This window comes from Chelonia mydas, chromosome 6, assembly GCF_015237465.2.
Source record: "Chelonia mydas isolate rCheMyd1 chromosome 6, rCheMyd1.pri.v2, whole genome shotgun sequence".
NCBI classification, from domain to species: domain Eukaryota; kingdom Metazoa; phylum Chordata; order Testudines; family Cheloniidae; genus Chelonia; species Chelonia mydas.
In genome coordinates, this window is record NC_051246.2 from 25,505,555 (window position 1) to 25,532,430 (window position 26,876).

The window sequence follows — 26,876 nt, forward strand, 5'->3', positions numbered from 1 at the left end:
ATCAACATTGCAATGTTTCTCTGCCCATTTCCTTCCCAAACACAACCTTCTCTTCCCCCAAGCAAAGGAGTGTGTGCTGTGGTGACATGTGTATGGGTAGATACCTGGTAGGCCCATCTCCTAGTTCCAAACATGCTGATGTTTAGACTTGACCAGAGTTAGACAGATCTTCAGCATAGGAAAAAAATTAAAATAGGAAAGCCCAGGATTTCTCCCCTGGGAAATGCTGAAATGCCGGATGCAATTTCCTGCATTTCAGCAGATTTATAAGACATCTCAGAACAAAAACACTATGCAGAATATGTAAGCACTTCTACAGTAGAGTAACAGGCTAGTGACAAATTATATTTTATTGAGGTACCAGCAAGTGCACTCTAACACTACTGGATTCCAAGCGCATGTGTATATATCTCTTCTCAAATGACAGGCACTACAGTGCAGAGGCGGTGTGGGGTTAGAGAAATATGAACAAAGGTGTTTTTGTCCCTGTTTATGTAGGACCCTATCCTACATGATTGTGTTGTGTCAAACCTCCTGGTATGTGCATTGTATGGTAATTTGGGGGAGGTTAAAATTTCTATAAAACATGCACATAGAAAGGGAAAGAAGAAACAATAACTCAGATCTTCATTGTCTTCTTGTTCTCTTTGTTCTCTCTCTATTTGTGCCTGCCTGTTTCATTTGCTCAGCCCCAGAGTTTCAGACTTAAATGCCTAACATCAGGCACCAAAACCAAGAATAAATAGTGAGTTTGGGAGCCCAATTTGAGGTGCCTTAAAGGGGCCTGATTTTCAGAAACTGCTGAATACCTTCCGAAAATCAGGCCTCTTTTAAAAAAGGGACCCAAAATCACTAGTCTCTTTTGAAAATCTTGGCCCTAAAGCAGTATATAGGCACCTCAATGAAAGGGGTCTTCAGAGGTGCTGAGTGCCTGCAGCTCCCATTGACTTCAGTGAGAACTGTAGCTGCTCAGCACCTTGAAAATCAGGCCAGGATTATTCACTTGTTTTATTTTAGCAAAATTTGAATTATTACTCACCTCTGGCTCTGTTGTGCAATAGCACCACTGAGCCTTTGCTATAATCTCAGCAGGACTATTTATACGCCGTCTACAGTGATAGCTATAGATGGATTTAGGTGCCTAACTTTAGGTACCTACATTTGAAAAATTTGGCTTTTCCACTGTTGGTTCCTTCTAATTGATTTTTTCTTTCTTTGCTAAACGTTTCCCCATGCACTCACATTTGTCTCTTTCTTCCCCATTTTCCCCCAAGTTGTCTCCATTTATGTTCCCTGACATCTTGGGCCAAGATTATATAATGAGATGTTCCACTCTGTTTAATGCCCCTGGGGGCAACAGTGAACCACTGATCAAGGAGTAGAACTTGCTGCTTCTTCCCACTCAACAACTGATTGACATCCAGCATGGAGCATCCATCACAGGATATAGCTGGTGCTCTGTGCTTCTGTTGAGAATTATTTCAGGAGGGTTGCATACAAAAAATAGGGACAATCAGTGCCTCTGAATGATCACTTGCAATAATATTCGTAAACCTGTGAGCTGCTAGAGAAAGTGGCACCACTTTAACAATTGAGCAGCAAGTGATCCTGCCCTGTCCCCAGGTGTGTTTGTGTTATCATCTGAGCATGGTGGATAAGAGAACTAGGAAGCAGTTTTAGTAGTTAGCAGAAGCCTTTCATCTCTCAGCATTCCAGTCAGCCTGGGGCCTTAGAAACATAGTGGAAAGGTGAATTGCAGATCTCTTCATCAGAGGTTAACTTTACCAGTGGTTTCCCAATTTGCAAAGACCTGCAACCCAAAACAGAGAAATTTATGATGACGGTCTCAGAGAACTGGTCGTATGGGAGCCATTTAAGCTTTCTACTGGGTGGTAGCGCTTCAAGCTTTCCTTACCCAAATTGATGGAGATGAGCTTCTTTGAGCCACAAAACCTCTGCAGTGGATCAGAGGCTAAGGCCGTTGAGTTGAAAGTCTTCCCATTTTAGTATGAAAGGGAAAATCTTCATGTCATTGAGGAATAAAGCGCTCCTCTAAAGTAGCAAAACCACTGAGATTCCATATTTCAGAATTAACGTAGAGGGTGATGTAGTGGAAAAATTCAGCTCGGTCAGTGAAGCAAGGAAAATTGGTGAGGAGAGTACACTATTTATACAGGGGCATTTCACCTGATGTTACCTTACTTTAGATTTACTCATTTTTTTTAAGCTTCTCAGACTCCTGATCATCACAACAGCTCACAACAGCTGCAAAACTATTTCTTGCAGCCATCCTCCATCTCCAAAGAAAGAGGACCGGCTATGCAGCCCTCCCAATCAGTATACAGGACCTAGGCTGCAGAGGAGAGGGAAACTGAAGTGAATGAGAGCCCCTGAAAAGCCATGTTTCTTCCACATCGTCTTCCTCTGTGGTCAGCAAGTCTTGAATCAGAACTATTGGTATGCAGGTGGCACGGAGTTCATTGTGGAAGCCTTGCATTGTTACTTCTAGATTAGCCAGCAGGCCTTGCTGTTATCAGATATGTGGCTCACTTGCCCTTGAGAGAGTGAGAGACTGAACTTGGAATTGAAACCCTAGTGTCTCACTGCATGGTGTGTAGTTACTACCACTAGGCAAGCCCTTACTCAGGGATTTTTAAAGGTTTTTGTGGTAGGCCCAGACAGAGTATTGAAGTTGGTGCCCCACAGAGGACTCTTAAGTCATCTGAAGGTGAGTGGTTAGAAGGAACACTATGCAGTAAGAGCATTCTTCCCTTTTACTGCATTTCATCTGTTAAATAGTTAATGTGATTGGAGTGGAGACCTTTTAAAATCATCAGGAGATGTTTTCTCATTACTGGTCTGTTCCATACATTTACCATTTGAAATCAATCATTTAGCATTAGGTGGCCAAAGGTCATTAATTAGCAGCAGCTTCTCTACAGTACAGCTGCAGACTCTAAGTGTCTAGATGATGACATATTAGTGAATCAAAGAGAACATCTTGCTGCTGTTTCCATGTATGTTGTTTTTCTAGTGATGTCAAATAAGAGGTTTCTTCCAGACAGTTCTCCTTCTCTTTGCGTTTTCTCTTGTGGGCAGTTCCACATGCTAGGTAAAAATTGCCTTAATTCTGAGAGGTCTGTTGATATAGAGCTTATTCAACTGCTCCTCAAATGTAATTCCTAAATCCATTTGGGATGATCCCTTTGTTTTTCTAGAGAACCTGGCTGGGACTGGGACCATTGTGCGAAGCACTGTACCAACAGTGTCAGCCCCTACCCTAAGGAGACTGCACTCTCGATAAAAGACAAAGTGTGGGGGGAAAGGAAGCACTACTGTATTTTTACACATGGGGAACTGAAAAGAGAGGTGAAGTGACTTACCCAAGGTCACCCTATAAATCTTCAGGAGAGTCTGGAATTTTGATCCCAGATCTCTTGAGTCCCAGTCCAGTTCCACAAGACGATCTTTCCTATGTTTCTGCTTTTTTTTGTCTGCCTTTAAAAAGTGATCTGTGGGTGCTCTGTATGACCTTATGCCATGAGTGTTGCTGTGCTTTTCTGAATTGCAGTTTTTATCAAAAGCATGAGAATAATGCTAATTAATTGATATGTTGGCACTTTGTACCACAGAACTCCCAGTTGCTATATGTGAGGAAGGGATACAATGTTCCACAAAACCATCATGCTGGGGTTTATTTTAAACCCATGCAGGGGTTACAGTATTCCACTGCCATATCTTGTGGCAGTGGATTTGTGTTCAGTGCTCAACATGGTACATAGGACTTAGTCCTGAAACTGCGGTAAACATGGCTAAATCCTACAAACCTTGCCAAACGCGTACCTTTGCTTTTTTCTGGCCTTCTAGGTAAGCCATAGATATAGCACAGTTGCACTGTAATCCCATTCAAAATGTTGTATGTGGACAAGATTTTAGTACAGGAGGGTGGGGTGGGGTGGGCAATACCACTGTGAAATGGCCTCCAGGGAAGCTGGAACAGGAGCCTAGCCTGCTGTTCCCCTTCAGGAAACCAGGACCTCCCACTAAAAAATAAACAGAAACTTCCACAACAACCAATCAAACAGAAACAACACGCACCTCATCGCTTCAGGCTTCTCCTGTTTTCCTTCTGTTACAGCCCTTAAGTGCTGCCTTTGCATTTGTCTGTGTGTCTCACGTTGTATTAAAGGAATGCAGTCTTTTGATGGGAATCAGTTCAGTTTGGGGGTGATAAACCCCATTTAATTTACACCAAAATCTCCACCTTTCTGTTCTGTTTTGGTGGGCATCCTGGGATTGCTAGACAGCCTAGTATCAAAAGAGCTTTCCACAGGTGGCCTCTCTTTAGCGAAGGCTGTTGCATTTGTGTGAAGGCCTCCACCTATGGCATCTGAATCACAGTATCCCCTGGGACATTTCAGCTTTGTCCGCTTGACTATTGTTAAGCTCCTATCATTCATCATCACTGGCAATGATTTTGTACCTTTATTTTTTTTAAACCGCTATAGTGGAACATTTATTTGTGAAGTGCTGTGAGTTGCAAAGGCTTTAGAGATATAATTTATAAAGGCATATTTATGTAATGATGCTTCCTGTTGGAAAGTGTTATGCTGAGAAAGCATTTGAGGTGTTGCTTAATTTTTATTGGGGCTAGAACGAGCTTTTTCCATCTTAGGCAAGAGCACAGAGTGATTGAGACTCTCCAGAAATCCAAATCCCCTTTCCCTCTGATAGCAAGGGAGAGCATGTAAATAAAATTGACAAACATCATAAATGCAATAAATTACAGCTGCATCAGGAATGTATAACATGAGGGAGCAAAGCAATAAAAAAGCTACGAATTGGTGTCAGTCATACTCCTTCATCAAGTTGTGCTAAGCAATATGTACACCAGGCAATGCAAGAACAGAAGCAGAGCTCCCTAAACATATTCCATAGATATCAATTGGAAAGTCCTTATTAAACATTTACATAATCTGAATTCCACATATAATGTACATATAACAGGATGCTAACAAACCTCCTATTCCTATCGGAAGGAAGAAAGCATGATACATTGTTCTAATTAAAAAGACCAGATGAGTTAATTGTTGAATTAATTTGAGTATCGTGGGATCTCATGATACGACTCCAGAAACAGCATTTTCTGTGTTACGTTACGGCATTTGCCATAGGATGACGTATTGCAATAGGTCACAAGGTAACTAGGAAGATAAACCCAGTCATCCCCTTCTGGGGCTCAGATGACGTGGCAGCAGTTATTTGGCCAAAGGAATACTATTAGCTACCTGCCAGTCAAAACTCCCCATTTAGACCATCCCAATGCGGATGATTTGATTCTGGTTTTACTTCAGGAGCTTTGTGATACTCCCGCTGATTTCCAAAAGAAATGCAACCCAAAAGCAAACAATACATGGGCTTTTCTTTAATACATGGCTAAGGAGTTGCTGATCAGATACACATCTATACGCCATATAGTAGAAATGCCCCCATCCCAGTTGTTTGCATGATGAGAAGACAGGAGTGAACTCTTTCCTTTGGACATTGCAAGTGCAAAGAAAGGTTTATTTGAGGTGGTGCTTGTGGCACACTGTCCGTGTCTGCAGGTAGCTCAGGAGATGGTCCATAGTGTATAAAGAGCACAGCTAAGAGTGTGGGAAAACCTCACATGTGCTAGTGCACAGCAGAGCCTACGATAAATAAGTGATTATTCAAAAATTGCTAAAATGAAACGAAGGGATGGTCTGTGCTCTCTCTTACCCCTGCTCACGTAGGAGAGCTTTTTACAGGCAAAAAATCTAAGTTATAAAAGCAAGAGATGGTAAAAACAGTTTTATTATAAAGGACTTCTCACATGGTGGTATTATGTAATTAGAATAATAATATTTATATAAAAAAATGAACCGTACACTTAAAAGAAACCCTGAAAGGATTCTGAACCACTTTCTCTCAGCTTCTGTTTAATTTCAAAGCAACCAGATGATGCTTTTGCTTTGTATATTTTCCGCTTGTCATTAGAATGTGATTATTTTTCACCAGTCTAGTATAGATCAGTGGATCAGTGCCGCGAACTGGGGGATCCTGTTGCTACAAGTTTGGAATGCCACACATTGATTGAAGGATACATTTAAAAGGAGTTTCCCCATAGAAAGCCCAGTTTAGAGAGACACATTTGCTTCCTCCCTCCCAGTGAAGGGGCTAAGCTTCAGAAAGTGAAGTCCTTGTCTGCATCTTTATTTATTATACATATTGCATTATTATTGCTGGGCTTCCTCAGTTCCAGTGACTGAGACTCAGTGAATGAGCTTCAAACCATCCTTCTCCAAATTTCTATTTCATGTCTGCTGGGGAAGGGTTCAGTTCCTTGCGGGGAGAAGTGGGGAGAATAGGAATGTACCCAGAACTGTGTATGACATCAGGGAATTGTGGGTGGTGGTTTCCTGTCAAACAGGAAGAGGGAAGAGCCTACTGTGTATCCAAGCCAGGGCTATGATATATCACATATATATTACTATCAGCACAGAGCACACAGTCAGAACAAAGCAGCTCATACTCCACACCGTGTGTTGCTGGCTCACATGCAGTAAGCATCACACTAGTATTTCAACCTGTTCCTGACTCTGGGTCCCTTTTCGGGCTGCAGAGTTAGCGGCATTGTCTGAATTTGCCCTGTGCATTATCTTTATTGCCACTGTGTCCTTTGTAGCAGCACGTTGGCCTGCCAAGCAAGCTATTAAGCTTCAGGAGCTTGAATCTTATGGGACATGCGGGACAGCAATATATGTATTCAGTGAGTCAGAGAAGACCTATTAGATCATGCATTCTATATCTTTGCAAATACAGGTAATGTCCCTGTGATAAGGGCTCAAGCAGTAAATCCACAGTAAAATTATGGGACCTTACATTAGAAGATGGCAGCACTGTGCAAGTTAGGAACAATGGAGGTTGCTCTTAAAGTCATCTGCAGATTATTAAGGACCAAGAGTATGTGCAGCAGTGGATCATGCTGTCAAAACCCCCTCCTATATTTCAGCACTAAGAAGGGCAACATGCTAGTTTGCTTTCTACTTCAGGCCTAAGCACAGCAGCATGCCCTTCTGCCTTTTATTCAGACATATTTGCAAATCAAACCTTGGTTTTTATTTAAGACTCTTTGAGGAGGTTTTCAGAAGTTGTTAGCGTGCTCTTTACAGTGGTAATATCTTTTCTTTTTTATAGTTAAAATCAATTTTGCTTTTTAATTTTTTATTATACTTACATCCAGTATTAAAGTTTTCTAAAGCCCTCAGTCTTATAGTATCTAAGTAATTCTATACTGTGTTCTATGATTGTGCATACATCATAAATTAACATTTTCTTCTATTTGTTCAGTATATGCTGCCTTTAAAAAAATAATCAAATCACTACTTACTCTTATATTTTGAGGGAAAGTAAAAAGGAGGGACTGTGTCAGTTGTTCCTGTACCCTTCATGATTCTCCATCTACTGATCTTAGGAACTTATGTGTCCCCCACTGTCTGAGCACCTTATAATTTTAGTGTATTAATCCTCTCTTTAGCCCTGTGAGAGAGGGAAGTGCTATTTTACAAATGATAATGAATGACTTGCCCTAAGTTTAGGTCTATATTATGAGCTAGGGGTGTGATTCCCAGCTCATCGACATATACTCATGCTAGCACAAGTATAAATAGCATAGCCACAGTAGCACAGGCCCGGCTTAGCGAAGCCAAGTATGGACCTAAAGTGGTCAGGTGGGTGTGTACTACTAACCTGTGCTGCTGCTGCTGTGGCTACACTACTCTTTACACTCAGACTAGCGCATGTGTGTGCAAGCTGGGAATCAAACCCCTTGCTCGTAGTGTGAATGTAGCTAAGAAGTCTGTAGCAGAATAGGGATTTGAACCTGGGTCTCTTGACTCTCAGACTGGTGCCCCAATCACTGGACCATTCTTCCTTCCAGCATACTGCAGGATCCTGTGAGTAAGTCCCCTCTAGTTCATCTCCTTTGCAAGCATCATGCTTTTTGCATTATGTGTAAGTCCATCTTGTACTTTAAATCCCATAGTTTTCATTTCTCTTTTCAATCTCCTCTGCGATGGCTTTTTTAAAGTAAGTGACCAGAATTGGGGACAGATGTCCAGATGTGGCCTTGCCAACATTTGCAGTGGTGTCATTACACTGTTTTGTGTTATTTTAAAGACTGTGTTTGAGACCCTTTTGAGATCACTTTTCAGAACATAGGAGCTCCAGACCACAACCTTTGCCCTTCCATTCCTGTTTTCTTTTTCCAAAGGATTAACTTCCTCTGTTGGATTCAGATTTCAGAGCTTGTACACATCTCTCTCTTTCCAACTATACTGATTTCATTATGATCATCCCAGGTGGATTTGGAAATGACATTTGAGGAGCAGATGAATAATCTTTAACATTTTCAATTTTGCATCAGTTAAAACTAGAACCTGAAGCAGATATCTAATCTTTTTCTCAATGCTTACGCATTCTGCTATCTCACTCTAATACATGCATTTGCTTTGCATTTTCAGTTAAGTTGTTATTAACTCAGTGCTTTACTTATTAACACTCCATGTGAATTAAAGTTTAGGCAAATTTCCAAATTAGAAACTTGTGGCATTGATAAGTATCAATTTCAAACCACTCTGAGATTTTTTAATCTTTCATGTCTAACACTGCCATTGTAGGCCATCTTCATATGTTACCTTTCTGCATTTTTGCATCCTCCATCATTGATATGCCCTCTGCAGTATGGTGCAATTAAGCATACTACAGAAATTATTAATTAAAGTCAATGGTACTTAAAATGAGGAAATGCTTTGCTGAATAAGGATGGACTTAAGCATGTGATTAATTGCTCTGCTGAATTGGGGTCTCTGAGCCCCAACAAAGACAGCTTCAATAAGTTTTTGTACAAGGAACACAACATACATTTTTGGATTGGATATGATTAAGTTACAAGTGTTGTAGTTTTGTTCTGCTTGCAACTGCGATTGACACGATGAATAAATCTTAGAGGAATGAACCTACCTTAGAGGAATGCTACTAATGCAACACCAGAGATCAACCTAATAACCTCTGGTACACTTTCCCAATGGGAACATAAACACAGCATTCTAATTTCCTTTCCTTTATTTTGATGTCATCATTTGTACTCAAGTATACTTCTTTGATTACATAGGAGTGCAACTTGAAAGGTTAATTAGGTAGAAGAAGAGTAATGAATTTCTGGAGAGGACATTACTTCACCAAGGGAAACTAGAAAAGTGTAATTTTAAATGTGGCTGTTGTTGATACTGTCAAAACAAAGGCCCTTTTAGTGGCCTGCTGAATTATTTGTAGAATTTTTAGGACTGGCAAGAAAATGCTTAGCACAGTGCATTAGCCTGGCAAATACCAAAGCTCCTGAAAGAGAGCCTATCTTATAGGCTACATTTGATTCAAAGGAAATAAAATAACAATATAAATTGCAGAGATGCATTGCTTGGAACAGCTGACAACTGATTACGCTGCCAGAAAGGGCACTGAGGATCGAGGATGCAGAGAGCAGGATGTTGTTGTGACAGACTGGATACGGTTCAGGATCACAGGAATCAGTAGTCGGCACACTCTGCAGCAAACTTCAGCTAAACAAACAAACAAGCCCCTCCGCTCCACAAACCTGGAATAAGACACATTGCACTACTATGAGGGATAATAGATTTCAGGACCATGGATAATGACCCACTAACTTCCCTGTCAATTAATGCTTAGCGCAATGGAAAGCGCCAGATTGCACTGCTGGGAAGGAGATTCATTTCAGAAACAGGGAAAGCAGCACATTACCCTGCCATTCAAGGTATTGGCATTTAAGACAACACCATGGGCCAGATCCTCAGCTGATGTAAACTACTGCAGTGATTTCATTGGAGCCATACTCATTTATACCAGCTGAGGATCTAAACCAGTCACTTTTGAAGGAATTTATCTGGTGCTTATGTAAATAATGGCCCATGTTTCAAGCTCAGAGTTTTATCAGCATTGCAAATTGTAGCTTCTTGTTATAAATTCATTTTTCAACCAGATGAAAAGGAAGTGGGATGGCAGGCCAAAGAATTAGTTTCATAGAGCTTTTAATTTTTAATCCCTATGCTCTGTTTATCATCTGCAGAACTGCAAGGAGTGGCAGCTATAATGCTCTGTGCCTAACTCAATCCTATCCATCTGAAAGCCCTTACCTAGGGGTTGCAGGAATCTCAGTGCAGCAAGACAACAGCAAAATAAAATGACAACCAAGCAAAATGAAGAAAAAAAATCCAGCAAGAAATATATTTTGTTTTTAAAATGAAACCCTGAACCTGGTAGTAGAGACGTATCTGCATTGTGATGCGTTATTAACATGGAGTTATCAGCTCCGTGCCGGGTGGAATTGGCACTTTTGTTCTGAGCTAGGCAGAACGTGTTTTGGAAGCAATGGAAGTACAAGCTGAAGTGAATTGGATCGCCCAGGCTACAGTCCTATTTAGAGCAGCCTTGCACACTGCAAAATTTCCCACACAGCTCTAGTGGTACATCCTATTGTTGCAATCCTGGGCTGAAATACACTAGTGACATTTATGCTTTGTTGTGCCTCTAGACCAATAGTTTTCAACATTTTTTCATTTGCAGACCCCTAAAATTTTTTGAATGGAGGTGTAGACCCCTTTGAAAATCTAAGACATAGTCTGCGGACCACTGGTTGAAAACCACTGCTCTAGATAGATGTTCACCAGGAATTATATTGAAACTACCAGACTCATTTTCATTTACAAACATGGTGGATGTTATTGTGGAAATGGGGTAGGCCTTTCATTCACTGTGCTCCACCAGCCCTCCTGAAGCATTCCTGTTCACATGAGCATTAACATCGCTCCAGAAAGGCTGCCCAATACTTCAAAATAAGAGCACATATCTTTATAACTGACTAGAGGATTTGGATAACCACTTCCCATTGATTTTAATAGGAATTGTGGGGCAGATCTTCAGGCGCAATGGAGCTATGACAATTCACATTCACTGAGGATCTGCCCCATGCATCCAGATCCCTTAAGCAGTTCTGAAGTGTTCACCCAAGGGGTTGAAACAGGGGAGACAGCAGTAGAAAGGAGGAGGAATTGTGTGTTTAGAAGGCTAACAGTTAAAATTCCTTTGATCTGTTCAGTGTCTCATGACTCGAGTGCAGAACATATTTGGTGTAAGTATTGTTTCTAGTTCAGAGAGTGACCCTCAGAATCAGTGAAGAAACTGGAATCCATTTCTGGTAGGCACCTCATCTAGCATATGCCTGCATTTGTCACAGATCAAAAGTGCAGAAATTGTAATAAATTGTCTGCGTGTCAGGCCAGTAGCGGACTCCCTCACCACTGGTAATTCTGGAGTAAGACAAACCTCCACTGGATTCCTGTGCCCATCTGTAAGGAAATATGGTTTATATGCCTACTGGATCTGAGCAAGAAAGAGATATTTTGATTTGTAGCTAATTACATTGGGGATTTCTGCTGTTTGATTTAAGAAGAGCGGCATTCTCCCAGGTACATCAGTCAGAGCTGAATTACAGCTAGGCAAGAAGCAGGATTAGGAGGGGTTTAACTAATTGCATGTCTGCATCCCCCCACTCCTGAGAACAGGCTGGTGCTAGACGAATGAAGCAAGAAATTAAAATTGCACTAGAAAGTTCATATTAAAACTGGTGGTGGGAAGGGAAGGAGGACAGGGCTTGTATTATCATTTGTCTCTGAAATGGGAGAAGATGGAAAGTTTAGCATTTCAGAATAGTGAATGCTCAACTCAATGGAGTGACACCAGTTTACACCAGCTGGGGATCTGGCCCATTGTGTTCATCTCCATGGGTTACCTTAGTCATTTAGATATGCTAAGTCACATAATGTTGGAGATCTTGAAGAATTGTCTTCTAGTGGCTACAAATCCTTCAGAGGCTCCCTCCAAACATGCAGTCATTAGTAAATAGTTACCCGATGCAGGTAAGAGAAAAATTCAGTGTCTTTAGTCCCAGGTATTGTAAAACAAATAATGCATGCTTAGTGATGGGGGTGACACATTCATTCAGTTTACAGCAAAGATGTCTCCTTCTAGAGTGCCCTGTTTCCCATTAGTTTGTCACCACATAATAAGTTATGTCTGACATATTCGGGCTTTTATTTTCCCCAAAGATATCTATTTAAGCCTTCACCTCAAAATGGCGCTTCTGCTCTGTGTGAGCAAGGCAACTGATGATACCTTTAACCGTTCTGCTGTAGTGGTCTTTCCAAACCAATTCAGTCTCATTACAGCCAACTCTTTAGACCCAGATTGTCCCTGGCCCTTGTGGAGATGCCCAGAATGAGAGGGAAAGGAAGAAAGGAACCTTACACAAGGGCCAGGGGAACTGGGAACTCTGAACCTGGGAAGCACAAGGGACTGCTAGCTCCATGCAACCTCAAAAGCATGAAACAGACCTCAGAAGCCTTGCTCTCTCTTCCCACGGTTCTGTAGAGCACAAGAATAGGTAGAGCCTGCACTAAAGGGGATAGTATCGCGGAAAGGCGTTCAGATGACCTAGTGATGAGCATGGTCTAAGAACCTGAATAGCATAGGATGGAATTGTCTGAATATCAGGGAGTGAAGACAGGTATTATGCTGGTTTGAGAGACAATCCCTCCCTGAGCTCCTTCCCAGGCAATGAAGTTCCCCACAACTCCCTATTCAGGGCAGTATCTGAATAGCACAGTCCAGTCCTCAGTGTGTTACATGGAGAATTTTTCTCTAGTATGGATGGTTTAAACGAATTTTGATGCAGCCAGGAAATAGTTGCAAGTTGAACTCTGCAAAAGAGGTAAGGGCCCAAGCTCAGGGAAAGGATTGTGTCCCCACTAACCAAAACGTTTTCAGAATTTTTTTTCTAATTTACTACTTATTATTGCTAAGAGCCCCAGAGAAGACAGGGTCCCATTGTGTTAGGTACTGTAAATACACACAGTAAAAACCAATCCCTGTCCTGCCCTTACAGTTTAATTAAACAAGAGGTGGGAGAAAGGATTATTATGCTCATTTTATAGATGGTGAGTCAAGGCATTGAGAGATTAAGTAATTTTCCCACAGTCATTCGGTGGAAGAGCAGGGAATTGAACCCAGATCTCCTAAATCTCAATTCATAGCCTTAACCATATGACTGTTCTTCCCCTCTTTTCCATAACATTTGGTGAATTTCAGAGCTTGGAAAGTAAAAGAGACATAGCATTAGCTGCATGTAGGTATGGAGGCCTGTATGTGTTGTCACCGTCCCCAACAGTTCTGCGAAAGCATCCCATTCGTGCCATATTGACAAGCTCTGCTCTTTCAGTCCTAGATCCACACTGAACAAACAAGTGCCACACTCTAGTGATTTTTGTGGTGTGGACAAATGTCCCCAAGGCTCTCTCACTTACTCCACCCGACATAATCCCCATGTGACTAATTGCTGATTTGAACTCCATTTCCCAAAGGGAAGAGCTAGTCAGTTATGTGTGCCCCCGCCCCAAACCCTTACTCCTCCATAATAGGTAACCTCTAAAGTGTCAGCTCATCTGGATGAACCACCAGCAGGTTCCCCACATGTACTTCTATAACGAGCTGTGATCAGCATAGTGGAAGAAGCTGTTTTATAATGAAGGGTTCTCATTTCTTCTGAATATGTCTGTTTGACACCCCAGAGCTGTTGGAGGAATAAAAGGAACAATAGCTTAGGTATGCCTTACTTTATTTAGCCAATAACTATTACTAACAATGTTAATACTATGACATTACTTTTATTCTGCTTTGTAGTTAAAGTGGTGATAGCGTATGCATATAGGAAATTACTTTATAGCCAGTGTGATTCTAAGAGGTTAACATGATTCGCCTGTTAGTTTATAAACAGAAATAATAATATGTGAATTAGTTTTACTGCAAAACTAAATAATCTGAGTGTAATGTATGACCAATATCAGTTGACTTTTTTTTTAAATGCAAAAGAATGTCTGTCTAAACGATGAGGTAGGGTGTGCTGATCCTAATCAGATACAACATGAAAATCCTTGATTAGATGCATTTTCTATGCAATAAAACCAATAAAAAATCACTTAGGGACACCAGGGCCATTATGATGAACAATGAGGCAATTTCTCCCTCTATATTGTAAGCGAGTAGCTGTAGTTGCAGAATTAATTCCTCCATATGCATGCGTGTATCTGGGGTTGCTTGGGATTACTTTGTTTACAATGCTGTAAGATCAATTTTAAATGTATGCATTGAAGTCTGAATAATTTATTTTCTAACCCATTAGAATTATTCTACAGGCCATTTTTCCACCCAAAGTGAGTGTTTGTGTGTGTGTCTGAGAGAGAGAGAGATTTCATCTTTGCTTGGCTAGTGGGATGCTACTTTTAGTTTTGAACCTTGCTATAACTGTCCATGCCTTTGTCACCACCAGAGTAAACTGTGCACGGTACGTGGAACTAAACTTGAAGACCACTTGGAAACTTCAGCTGGTACTGAATGCACCTGCCTACGTAGGGCTCAGTTATAAACCCTGCTGCATTCCTATGCAGGGGAGGAAGGGACATAAAGATCCCACTTATTCTGTTGCATGGTCTACCCCCATCACTGAAACCTATGCAGCAGGGAGAGCAGTTGCCACCAGACTGTTGTGTTCTCTCTCCTGCAGGTTGGCAAGGAGTGGGTGGCTATGGCCAGGAGGCGGGTAGAGATTTGGTTCCACCCCTGTGCAATGCAACAGTCCATGCACCAGAGCTGGCGCAGAGGGGGAGCAACTTGTGCCTGCAAAAGGGCTGACAGAAATGACTTCGCTACCCCAGGAGCATGGGGGAAGCAGGGAAGGGACTGTGACTCTGAGTCACAATATGCTGGGCTCTGCTCCTAGGGAACTGTGGTTCCTTCCTCAGGATGGATTACAAGATTTCAATCCAGCCCTTACTTAGCAGTGCATCTTGCAGGGAACACAGGACTCCGGTTCACTAGAGAATGCACTAGCTGCCAGTTTGTTTCTAGGTGCAGTTCAGTGTGTTCATTGTTATTAGTTATGGTGCTGATTGTTTCAGGGAGCACTTTTCTCCCAGCATTTTAGCCAGGTAGTTGAACCTGCTGGACAAGTGAAAGTCCCTATGCTTACATAATTGTGGGCTGAGTGCTGGGCATGTTCAGTGGACGGCTCTTCACTCTGGACTTTGCTCCTGACAGAAGCTGAGTCTATTTGTCTTCTGCATGTCCTGCTGTGGATGTTCCTGAGGGTCTAAACTGAGAGGGGGGAGTCTCTCAGTTGGGATGAGGTGGTCCTTTTAATGTCATGTAAACTTAACGTAGATGCTTCTAGTTTCTGATTGTGCATGCACCTCAAGAGAGGGGTTTTGGCTGGGCATATGCTAAGGCTCCAGGCAAGAAACTGCTCTCGGCTATTTTAAGAGGAAAAGGAAAGCGGGGGAAGCGGGTGTCAAGAAAAGGGACTTCTTACTGATTTTTTTCAGTATTTGCTCCTCCTGCAACTGATTATCATATATCTGTGGTTCCCTTCAAAGAGGCCAGGGAATGAGTGCAGTTGGAGCCAACTCGGAGGAGCCTGGTACAGACATAGCTATTGAGCTCTTTCTTCTATTTTTGCTTATGCACAAAAGGAGAACACTTAAACCATTTTCTCTTTGTTCTTGCAGTTTACACAGCATGCAAGACTCCCTGCACAAACACACGGGGCCTAATTCTCCTTTCTCGCAGGCTCAATGCGCTTCCCTAGAACTCCACTGACTTCAGCATAATTGGTACCTAATGTAGGTGGATTGGATTGGTGAACTGGGCCCACCGTTTGATATGTGGAGTCTCCCAGCAGCATTAGCCATTTTTTTTGAACAATGGGCCTATTTTGTATTAAAACATAGGTGTCTCTCTACAGGCATTGCAAACCCTATAGCTCCTGAACTAGGCTAGGTACTTACTGTTCATCTAGTCCTAATATATATGCTGCTTCCAAGGACCTATTGTGTGCTGTGGGCTGCAGGCACACAAAGAGTTAAATTCCATTATTAGTTTAGCAACACACAGTGAAGAGACCACAGCATGTTCTCTCATGCAAGGCATTGTTAAAAACTGAGAGACATAATTATCAGAGCCCAATTTGGTACCATGTCTCTCAGCTGAGATCTGGCGAGTAAGGCACACTGAAGAGTGGTGCCTGCCACCTGGGTGAAGTTAGTAATTATGCATTCCTGGTCCAAGCATGGCTGAGATCTTGTGGCCGGGACTATTGGAAGAAGGTGTTGTCTAGCCATTTGAGCACAGGAAGTGAGAGTCAGGACTCCTAGGACGTGTCTGATCACATACACAGCCAGATTTACACTGGTGAAATTGTGTTCAGTGGAGTTTCTCTGGATTTTCTCGTGGGGTAAATGAGAATAGATTCAAGCCCCTTCATTTCCTTCCTAGGTCTGCTACTGACCCTTGGACCACGGTTATATCATTTAACCTCTCTCTTCAAAGGTTACCCTTAGGGATAATAACTAGGTAGTAATAATCTCTGTCCCACTTGGGGTGTTGTGGGGGTTAGCTAATCTTTGTGAAATGCTTTATTATGTGTATTATAGTAGTGCGTAGAAAGCCCAGCCAAGATCAAGGCCTAGTTGTACTTGTCACTGTGCATATCCATAGTAAGAGACAGTCTGCTCTGAAGAGCTGTCAGTCTTCTACAAAAATAGACAAGGTGGACAACGGCAGGATTGTCATCCCCAATTTACAGCTGGCAAACTACGGCACAGAGAGATCAAGCGACTTGTCTAAGATTCCCAGCAGGAAGTGTGTGGCAGAGCCAAGAATTGAACCCAAATCTCCTGGGTCCCAGTGTCAGGTATAATTTTTAATTCAAAGGAGAATGTGTGAAGCCATAATCAGAAATCTGGCATATGGCGTCATCTTTGATAAGCAAGTTCTGTCTCTCACCTGCCACATGAACTCAATACGGGCTTATATTTATTTGCCAATATATCACACCACTTCCACAGTCTTTCTGCTGCTCTTTTGTTTCAGTGATTAGTGTCTCCTTTAGCCATGACAATTTTGGAGCCTTCTTGGACACAGGAAAGCTGTTTAAAAGCAGCCCTGTTAGTGATTTTGTTTTTGTTTTATTTCACATCACAGCAATCCCTGAAAGCTGTCAAGAGCTATCATCTCATCACTCTTCCTCCAAGTGTTTGGCACAAACCAGGAGGAAAAGAACAACATAAATAACCGAGTAAAATTATCCGTAAATTGCAGCTCCTTAGATGTCAAGTAGAAATCAAAAGAGGCAGGCAGCAGGGAATCAACTGCAACAAAACTTTTACGTTAGTCTCTCTTTGTTCCAAAATCTATAATGTAAATAAACAAGGTCTCTCAAATCCACAGGATGGCAGAGGCAGCTGCTTGTACTCAGAGAATGGTAAGAGCCAGTGTATCTCAAGTTGCTCAGCAACGGTCCATTTGGTCACTTGGGACCAGACTCAAAGCCCACTGGAAGACTCCCATTGACATCAGTGAGCTTTGGATCAGAGCCTTAGGGTCCTGTTCAGAAAAGTGCGTAAGCAAATGCTTAAGTGCTGCTGAAGTCAAGGAAACATAAATGCATGCTTAAAATTAAGCATATACCTAAGTGCTTTCATGAATAGGGAGTGTGCTTATGTGCCTTGTGGAATCAGGGCCTAAAAAAACTGCATTGCTTAGCTCTAAAGGGAGTCCCTGCCTTTCAGGACAGAGATTGCCATGTTGTGGTTTTGATGTGGGGCACTCTAAGCGGGGACGTGGGAGGAATGAGCATAACTGGAGTCAGAAGGATTGGGCACTGTTGTCATTTCCCATGAGAAGGGCTTTGTGAAATCCCCTGTTGTGAGTCAGAGTGAGTTAATTGGGCCTATTGCTGAAAGAGTCATTCCCAAGACACTGGAATGCTGGTGAGATTTTCTCCAGACTGCCAGCTTTGGTTAATCAACTTTTCCTTTTAGACGTCTAAAGCCTCTGTGAATGATCATCAGCTGGTATAAATTGATGTAGCTCTATTGAAGTTAATGGAGCTATGGTGATCTACATGGGCTGACAAACTGGCCTTAAGTTTTCAGCTCTGGACTAAATGGGTACACCCGCAAACCCCAACATTTGCATGTACACGTGCTTCTGTTTGAACATGCGTTGGTGTGGAGTGATTTTTTGAGAGCAGGATCAATGTACTCATAACTAAATGTCTGATGCTAGAGGTGTCTTTGGGGAAATCTAGGATCCTAGGGGCAATGGTGTTGGAAGGACTTCATATAGCTTTATGCCCTTCATATGGCAAAGAATTTAAGAGATGATGCTGGAACGGTTGCTGCAATCAAATCTTTCAGCTGCCGCATGAATAATAATGCTTACTAGTGAGACGCACTTCATGCAGATTACAAAGTACAGTCATATACATTCCGTATCAGTCAAGGCAACAAAATAACAATGATAAGGGCTCTGATACGGGGATGACGTATGCTGCATTTTATTGGTGCCTTGGAATTTCATAAGCAGTGTATTAAAGATAATAGCTAAATGGATTGCAAATGGATGCCTCCGGTGCTCCTGGGGATTTGTACTCGTTACTGCCTCATTGAGACGTTTGTGTAGCCTTGTTGTGCCCAGTGCTCAGAGGCTGATTCTGAGGTATAGAATCATAGAAATTGGGGTGAGAGAAAAAGCTATGGGGTATTTGCGCCTATTTTCTCTGCTAGGGCAGGAATGTCCTGAGAGTGTATTTCAGTTGTTTTGACCAGTCCAATTGTAGCTGATTCCAGCCTTGGGATTCTCTGCAGATGCTGTTCCACAGTATAATAGACCTTTACGCTTAAGAGATTTTTCTTAAGCTGTTGTTTCCTTTGCTTATTTTCATTGCTCCTTGAAGCGCACTAAACCAATGACTAGGGGGAGGGATGGTACCTGAAGCATGAACACCTAAACAAATTGTTTAGTTAAACTACACCTCTTTGGAAATCTTGGCAGTGACCACATGGTGCATGGATTGGTTAGTGTGTACATATATTGTATATAATTGGGGGAATCATACGGGCTGAATTGTCCCTGGCTCTTGTGCAAGATGTGTGGCAGGAGATAGAATCATACAAATGTAGGGCTGGAAGGGACCTTGAGAAGTCATTAAATCCAGCCCCTTGTGCTGTGGCAGGACCAAGTTAACCTAGACCATCCCTGACAGATGTTTGTCCAACTTGTTTTTAAAAGCTTCTGATGATGGGGACTCCCCAACCTCCCTTGGAAGCCTATTCCAGAGCTTAAATACCCTTGTCATTGGAAAGTGTTTCCTAATATCTAACCTAAATCTCCCTTGCTGCAGATTAAGCCCATTGGTTCTTGTCCTACCTTCAGTGGACATGGAGAACAATTGGTCACAGTCCTCTTTATAACAGCCCTTAAAATATTGGAAAACTTATCACCCCCCCCCCCCCCCGTCTTCTTGTCTCTGAACTAAAAAGGCCTGTTGTTTTTTTAACCTCTGCTTGTAGGTCAGGTTTTCTAAATCTTTTGGAGCATAAGAAGCTGTTTGACATGCAGGCATCCCACATAAGGACAATTGTAGTCCCTATGTTTGAAGGAAACACAAGGACTATTTCCTCTATATGACAATCGGCTGATCTCATGAGGCTGGTGTGAGGTATTGCCGCAGCCCTTTACCACCCTGCCAAAGATGTTGGGAGCAACTGAGGGAACAAGCTAAAACATACTAAAAGATGGTGCAGTCTGTGCACCTTCCCTCAGCCTTGCCTTGAGCTGTGTGGCTCTGCACTGGCCCTCAGAGGGGATGGGGGCAGCGCAGATGCTCAGTCCAGCCCTAAATAACTGATTAAAGTTATACAAACTGAGTGATTACTTTGCAGTTTCCTTGGATTTTTTTTCTCTCTCTTTCATTTCTGAGGTCTAATGCCCGGGTTTGCGGCTAGCTCTTTCTCTTTCCTTTCCTAGTTCATGATTTGCCTTATGTTCACCCACTTTATGCAGACATTTAATTGATATGCATCTGAAAGAGAATGACACATGTGACTTATTACTATGTGAACATGGTTTCCTTCCCAGCCTTTAATTGATTTTAGATAATAAAGTGCAATTATAAAACTCAATAAAAAATCAGTTATTTTAAAGAGAGGGACTGAAAGAAACCTAAGTGATGCTCTGCTGTGGGACTATTATCAAATGAAATCCCCTTTGTTTAAGTCTATTTAATTTCACAGCTTTACTTGGATTGCTACAGTTCTGTGGGCTTTCTCACAATTATAAACAGCAGGCTGATAAATGAACACATTTTTTAAAAAGTCCCAGTGAATATAGCCACCCTAGATGTTGTTTTTGTGGTGGAGCCTGCCCACACCTTAGTGCAGCCTTTCCACTTTTTATGTATCTGGGGAACCGTGTACTATTGCTTCTCACTTGGTCCTGTTCTAGACCAGCCTAAGGAGTCTTCAAGTTCTCTGCTGAGAATTGAATTATCAAAGTAACTAGGCCACAATACGGGTGATCAGTGTCATTATTTGCAATACTAGTGGAGGGATCCTTTCTCCCACTACAGCCCCTGTATGCGGTAACCCTCCCCCCTTAATTGGCCATGGAGAATTTCCCTAGCACAGGCACTGCCTAGGACAGCCATAAGGAGCACTATGCAGTCCCTCTTGCAAGCCTTGATATATGCGGCATACCAGGAGTGGGAGATTGTGTGTCATGGGTAAGAGGCAGAGGGGGTGTAGCACACACTACTTTATGTGCAGTTCTCTGAGCTGCCTAAATAGTGCCTGGGGATATTTTGGCCCACAACCAGACCAGAAATTATGGGAGTTTCACCCTTGCCTCCCAGAGTGCCTGCTTTTCCCTCAGAGAAGGAAAGAAGAAGAGGTTGCCCTTGTGGTTAGGACACTGGACTGAGACTCAGGAGATCTGGATTCTGACTCTGCCACAGATGCAGCATGTCTTAATCAGGTCACATCATCGTGCCTGAGTTTCCCCATCAGTAAAATGGGGATAATACTGATTCTTTCCTCCACCCTTTGTCTTGTGTAGTCTGAAAGAAGTTTAGGGGAGGAATGATCTCTTACTTTGTGTGTCTCTGTGTGTGTGTGTGTGTGTGTGTGTGTGTGTGTACACACAAGGCCTAGTACAATGGGACCTCTAGAGACTACTGCGATATAGATGATAAAAATTATACTAATAAAGGATTCTCTGACAGAGTTTCTTTGTTTTCCCAGCTGGGAGGCTGCGGGATCCTTGGAGTTGGTATCTGGCTGGCTGTTACCCAAGGGAACTTTGCTACCCTCTCCTCTTCTTTCCCATCCCTGTCGGCTGCCAACCTGCTGATTGTCACAGGGACTTTTGTCATGATCATCGGCTTCGTCGGCTGTATAGGTGCCATCAAAGAAAACAAGGGCCTCCTGCTGAGTGTGAGTATGAAGACATGCGCGGTCAGCAGTGGTGTCCATTGTTTCCTGGTTCTGGTGCCACTGCAATGCACGTTAGAGTCATGTACGGTATTTAAGATGCAGACTGGTCAGTTCTGGGCCGGGACGAGGCATGAGTCATGGTTCAGTCATTCTCTGATCTCCCAAGTCATTCCTGACCACACCTGCTTCTATTAACACTTTCGCCAAAGACGAGACGCTCACAAGAAGGGAGGGCTTAGCGATGGTGGTGATGCATTTGTGTGCTTCCTGGGGGCTGAGGGATTTGCCGAGATGGCTTTTGCAGCACACCCTTGAATTCCTTGTCCTTATTCAGCCAGCTTTAACGGCTACATACCTTCAATAGCTATTGTAGTGGGGCTGGTGCTATGAGGGCCTGAGGTGGGGATCATTGGCGAGGGGAGACAGTGCAGGGAGAAGTTATGAGTTTGGCCTAAACTGGAATTGAGATGTATAATCTTGATACCACCATTGGTTTTTGCCAGTAGTTAACTCTTAAAAGGTTGGGATGTTGTTTATGCTGTTAAATGAGAGGTTAAGAGTTAATAAGGTATGGACGGTCCAGATTTAACTGAGGCCACAGATCTTGCTTGTGTTTTACTGAAACCTGATTTGATGTCATTGCTTTGGTTTACCACAGTTGGTGCCCGTTACAGTTAATACTGGGTGAATATTTTGTGTAGCATGAGGCTAAAGGGGGATCAGTGAGGTCATGGCATTATGGCCACACTGTTTATCCAGTCTTAAATATAGGTAGTTTCTCACCTCACAGATGGATTGAATCCAGTGTCCCAGGGTAGAGTGAAGCTGGGACTAGGCCTGGTGAAGTGATTCCCCGGCTGCATTGCAAAGTCTCTGTGTGAGCTGAAGTTGTTCCCCACCACACACCTCAGCCTGCCAGGGCTCAAATGTGGGGTGAGGTGTGTGAAAGTAACCAGAAATAAGGGACACACAAATTATTCTGTAAGAATATTTTTAGTTCTGTAAAATCCCTTTCTTTAGTGTATAGAAGGCTTTCTGTAGCCTCTGTTTCATGATTCTTTGCTTCTGGTGTATTTTTTAACAATAGAAGTGTTTAATACTATTTCTACTAATACTAAATACTATAGTGTTTAATACTATTTCTCCATGGATTTCCGCCACCAGCTACCGGTGCTCCAGGCCGCACAGTAAGGGTGCAGGGAGCGGGGATGTTGGATAGAGAGGAGGGGAGTCTGGGGGGGGTGGGGTGGGCAGGGGTGTGGATAGGGGTCAGGGTGGTCAGAGGGTGGGGAATGGGGGGTTGAATGGGGGCAGGGGTCCCGGGGGAGGGGGGGTTGGATGGGGCGGCAGGGGTTCCGAGGGCGGTCAGGGAGAAGGTGTGATTGGATGGGGCAGGGGTCCCAGGAGGCAGTCAGGGAGAAGGGGTGGTTGGATGGGGCGGGGGTCCTGTGGGGAGTCAGGAATGAGAGGAAGGGTTGGATGGCGCAGTGGGAGACAGTCAGGCATGGGGGTTCCAGGGGCAGTCAGAGGACAGGGAGCAGGGGGGGCCATCAGGGAACGGGGGGGTTGGATGGGGCAGGAGTCCCGGGGGGGGGGGTCAGGGGGCGAGAAGCAGGGCAGGGACTGGGCCACGGTTGGCTGTTTGGGGAGGCACAGCCTCCTCTAACCAGCCCCCCATACAATTTCCAAAACCCGATGCGGCCCTAAGGCCAAAAAGTTTGCCTGCCCCTGATCTAAATAGTGAAGGCAAATGGGAAGCAGCATTATCTTCATTAAACAGATGGGAAGCTGCAGCATGCTGAAATTAAGTGACTTGCCCAAGGTCACACAAAGAGTCTTCAGAAGAGCTATCAACTGAACCCAAATCTTTCGAGTCCCAGTTCAGTGCCTTAAACACAAAACCATCCTTTCTCTGTTTAGGGCAGTGTGCTTCTAGAGGCTCAGTCTACTGCACTAGACCTTAAACAAGCTTTTAGTTTTCTAAAAAGAGTCATTTATCATAGAATCATAGAATATCAGGGTTGGAAGGGACCTCAGGAGGTCATCTAGTCCAACCGCCTGCTCAAAGCAGGACCAATCCCCAATTAAATCATCCCAGCCAGGGCTTTGTCAAGCCTGACCTTAAAAACGTCTAAGGAAGGAGATTTCACCACCTCCCTAGGTAACGCATTCCAGTGTTTCACCACCCTCCTAGTGAAAAAGTTTTTCCTAATATCCAACCTAAATCTCCCCCACTGCAACTTGAGACCATTACTCCTTGTTCTGTCATCTGCTACCACTGAGAACAGTCTAGAGCCATCCTTTTTGGAACCCCCTTTCAGGTAGTTGAAAGCAGCTATCAAATCCCCCCTCATTCTTCTCTTCCATAGACTAAACATCCCCAGTTCCCTCAGCCTCTCCTCATAACTCATGTGTTCCAGTCCCCTAATAATTTTTGTTGCCCTCCGCTGGACTCTTTCCAATTTTTCCACATCCTTCTTGTAGTGTGGGGCCCAAAACTGGACACAGTACTCCAGATGAGGCCTCACCAATGTCAAATAGAGGGGAACGATCACGTCCCTCGATCTGCTGGCAATGCCCCTACTTATACATCCCAAAATGCCATTGGCCTTCTTGGCAACAAGCGCACACTGTTGACTCTTGTCTCTTTTTGCTGTCAGGCTAAAAGATGAGTAAATACCCCAAAACAGAGCTATGACTCAGCTTTTATCTTGCTGAAAGTGGCTAATTGGCTCCATTATCTAATTACCCTGAGCCCTCTGCAAACTGGTAGCCAGTCAGCCTAATAACAAAACTACCTTCAATTAACTGTGAAGCAGGAGATTCACAGAAGCCCTGTGGAAGGAGCTCCTGACCATTATTTTATGCAAAACCTTTGAAAACAGGAATCCATGCTCAATCCCCATAATTAGAGCCATTGGTAAAGTTAGTGTTCTGTCCTTGGAGAGTTTTTGTGGTTATTTAACACACACTCCAATATCCATGATGCTTGAAACCATTTTGTGTTTTAAGACAAATAATAGCCCTCCTCCTGGAAGGAGGCAGGGTTTATAAGGAATTAGAACCCTTTTTTAGCATCCTCTTTCATGCTGCCCGTTTGTTCAGGGTTTGGTGCAACGAACCAGATCCTTGGCCCCAGAACTGGCCATGGAAGGTGGCAAGTCAGCTGATTGAAAGGGACAGCCAAGGCTTCTGTTTTTATACGGAAATCCTTTGGGGAGGGGGAAATAAAGGCAGCATAGTTGGCTCTACACCACCAACACCCCCCACTGCTGCATGTGTGTCAGGAGTGGGCAAGGCCATGCTGCACAACCACGTGGGACACCAATCCTTATCTGGGGCAGCCATCTCTAGTGAGCCATTGCAGCCAACATCTAAATTACACTGTGACGTAGGAAATGCCTATGCTGTAACTGGGAGGTCTGCTTGCAGCAGGTGTAGACCTCCCTGAGCTAGCTTGAGTAATAATAACAGCAAAGCTGTGGCTGCACAGGTGGTTGCGTGAGCTAGCCCCACCGCCTGGGACCCTGGGTAAATACTTGAGCGGCTGACACCCGTGCTACTGCTCCTTCCCTGCTGTGGTTTCTTGAGCTATCTAGATCAAAGCTAGCTTAGATATGTCTGCACGTTTTGTAGTCTCACCTCTCAATTGCCTTAAGAAGCTATTTAATCCCCCAGTCAGTCCCCCTGAGGAGGAGTGGAAAGGTGGGTTAGATCCATCTTATTTCTCCTTCCCTTGAACTGTGCCAAAGTGAGGCTAGGACAAGAACCAATGGGCTTAAATTGCAGCAAGGGTAGTTTAGATTGGGCATTAGGAAAAGCTCCCTGTCAGAGTGGTTAAGCACTAGAATAAATTGCCTCGGGAGGTTGTGGAATCTCCATCCTTGGAGATTTTTAAGAGCAGGTTAGACAAACACCTGTCAGGGATGGTCTAGTTATTACTTAGTCAGGCCATGAGTGTACGGGACTGGACTAGAAGACCTCTCAAAGTTCCTTCCTACAGTTCTATGATTCTAAGATGGAGCCCAGGATATATAGAAAAAAATCTACCCATTCATTCTATCCTGTACAGGATGTACGCGTTTGAATAGTGCTCTATTTGAAAGTGCTAATAGGGCAGCAATGAAGGGGGTTCGTGGAGCAAGAGGAGCTGAAGAGTGGTTAATTAGAAGGTTAATAAAAGAGAAAGATCATTAAAAGATGGAACTACATGATCAGTTCCATTTAGTAAATGAGAACCTCATGTAAATAAGGAATAATTCCAATAAAGTCACTAGTGTAAACAAGATCAGAATCAGGCCATGAGACTGTTTGCTCAGCACTATCTGCGAAAAGATCCTGGACCAAGCCTTATGTCCACACTACGAGCTTGGGGTGTGATTCCCCAGCTCACATCCACATACTCCCGGTATCTCGATGAGAGCTTCAGGTGGGTTTGTACTTGGCACTGCAGCTACTATCTGTGCTACCACGGCTACACTATTATTTATACTCACGGTGACTCTCGTCTACTTCCATGAGTATGTGTACATGAGCTGGGGAATCACACCGCGAGCTTGTAGCATAGAGGTAGCCCAACAGGCAACTGCTTACAAATGGTCTCATACTGCAGAATATCTTATCTATGGAATAGCCTCTGCGGGGAAACTGACTGTCCCTCAGGTTTTGTACTGTGCATTCAAGGTTTCTTTGTACTCAACCCCAGCTCATCTGTGAGCAGAGATAGAAATGAAGAAAACAAGGAAGAAAGGTAATGCCTGGGAAGAAGAAGAGAACCAAAAAAAGTGCTTTCCAGCAGCATCATTGCACCCTACCAAAAAGCTAACAGCCAAAACTCTATCGGTGACCGAATTTATCTTGGCTCAGATAAACAGGAGAGCAAAAAGCACCATGAATGACTTCCTTTCAGTAATATTCTGCCACAGACCAAGTAGCAGATATTAAGTCCCATTTAGTATTTCAGCCTCTTTTCCTTTAATGGCCTGAGACAGGGCCAGTAACAGAGAAAAATCCTGTCTGCAAATAGAGCTATTGGTGGACAAGAGATGCAAAGACCCTCAGAGGATCAAGAAGACAAAGGGAACATAGATCTGTAGCTCCAGATGTAACCTTACAATGTCATTCACCATAGACTACTCCTTCCCCTTCTACACTAAATTGTAGCACTTTCTTTCTTAATATAGATCAATATGATATCAATACTAGCAGATATGCTATCTGACCATAATAAACATAGAGAGGTTTCTTTTGTTCCATTACCAAGAAAGTGCTTTGATAGCAATCAAATGCTATAATACTGTAATGTACAGATGTCAATGGAGCTACGCTGATTTATGCCAGCAAGGGTCTGGTCCCTTTATTTAAGTGACTGGCTGGTGATGTTGTTCCTGAGTGATGAAT

At 43.2% G+C, this 26,876-nt stretch overlaps 1 protein-coding gene across 7 annotated transcripts in view; it reads left to right on the forward strand.

Annotated features, from left to right (window-relative positions):
• The window catches only part of TSPAN4 (tetraspanin 4), a 647,139-nt gene that overhangs the window by 525,670 nt on the left and 94,593 nt on the right, over positions 1–26,876 (forward strand). For all 7 annotated transcript variants that reach the window (XR_005225423.2, XM_043547930.1, XM_037899602.2 and 4 more), the window contains one exon: positions 21,285–21,476. Coding sequence is in view for 6 of the 7 variants with exons in the window: in XM_043547930.1 (XP_043403865.1) it covers positions 21,285–21,476 (192 nt within the window). In the remaining variant the exon portion in view is untranslated. The remainder of the gene's footprint in view (positions 1–21,284; positions 21,477–26,876) is intronic.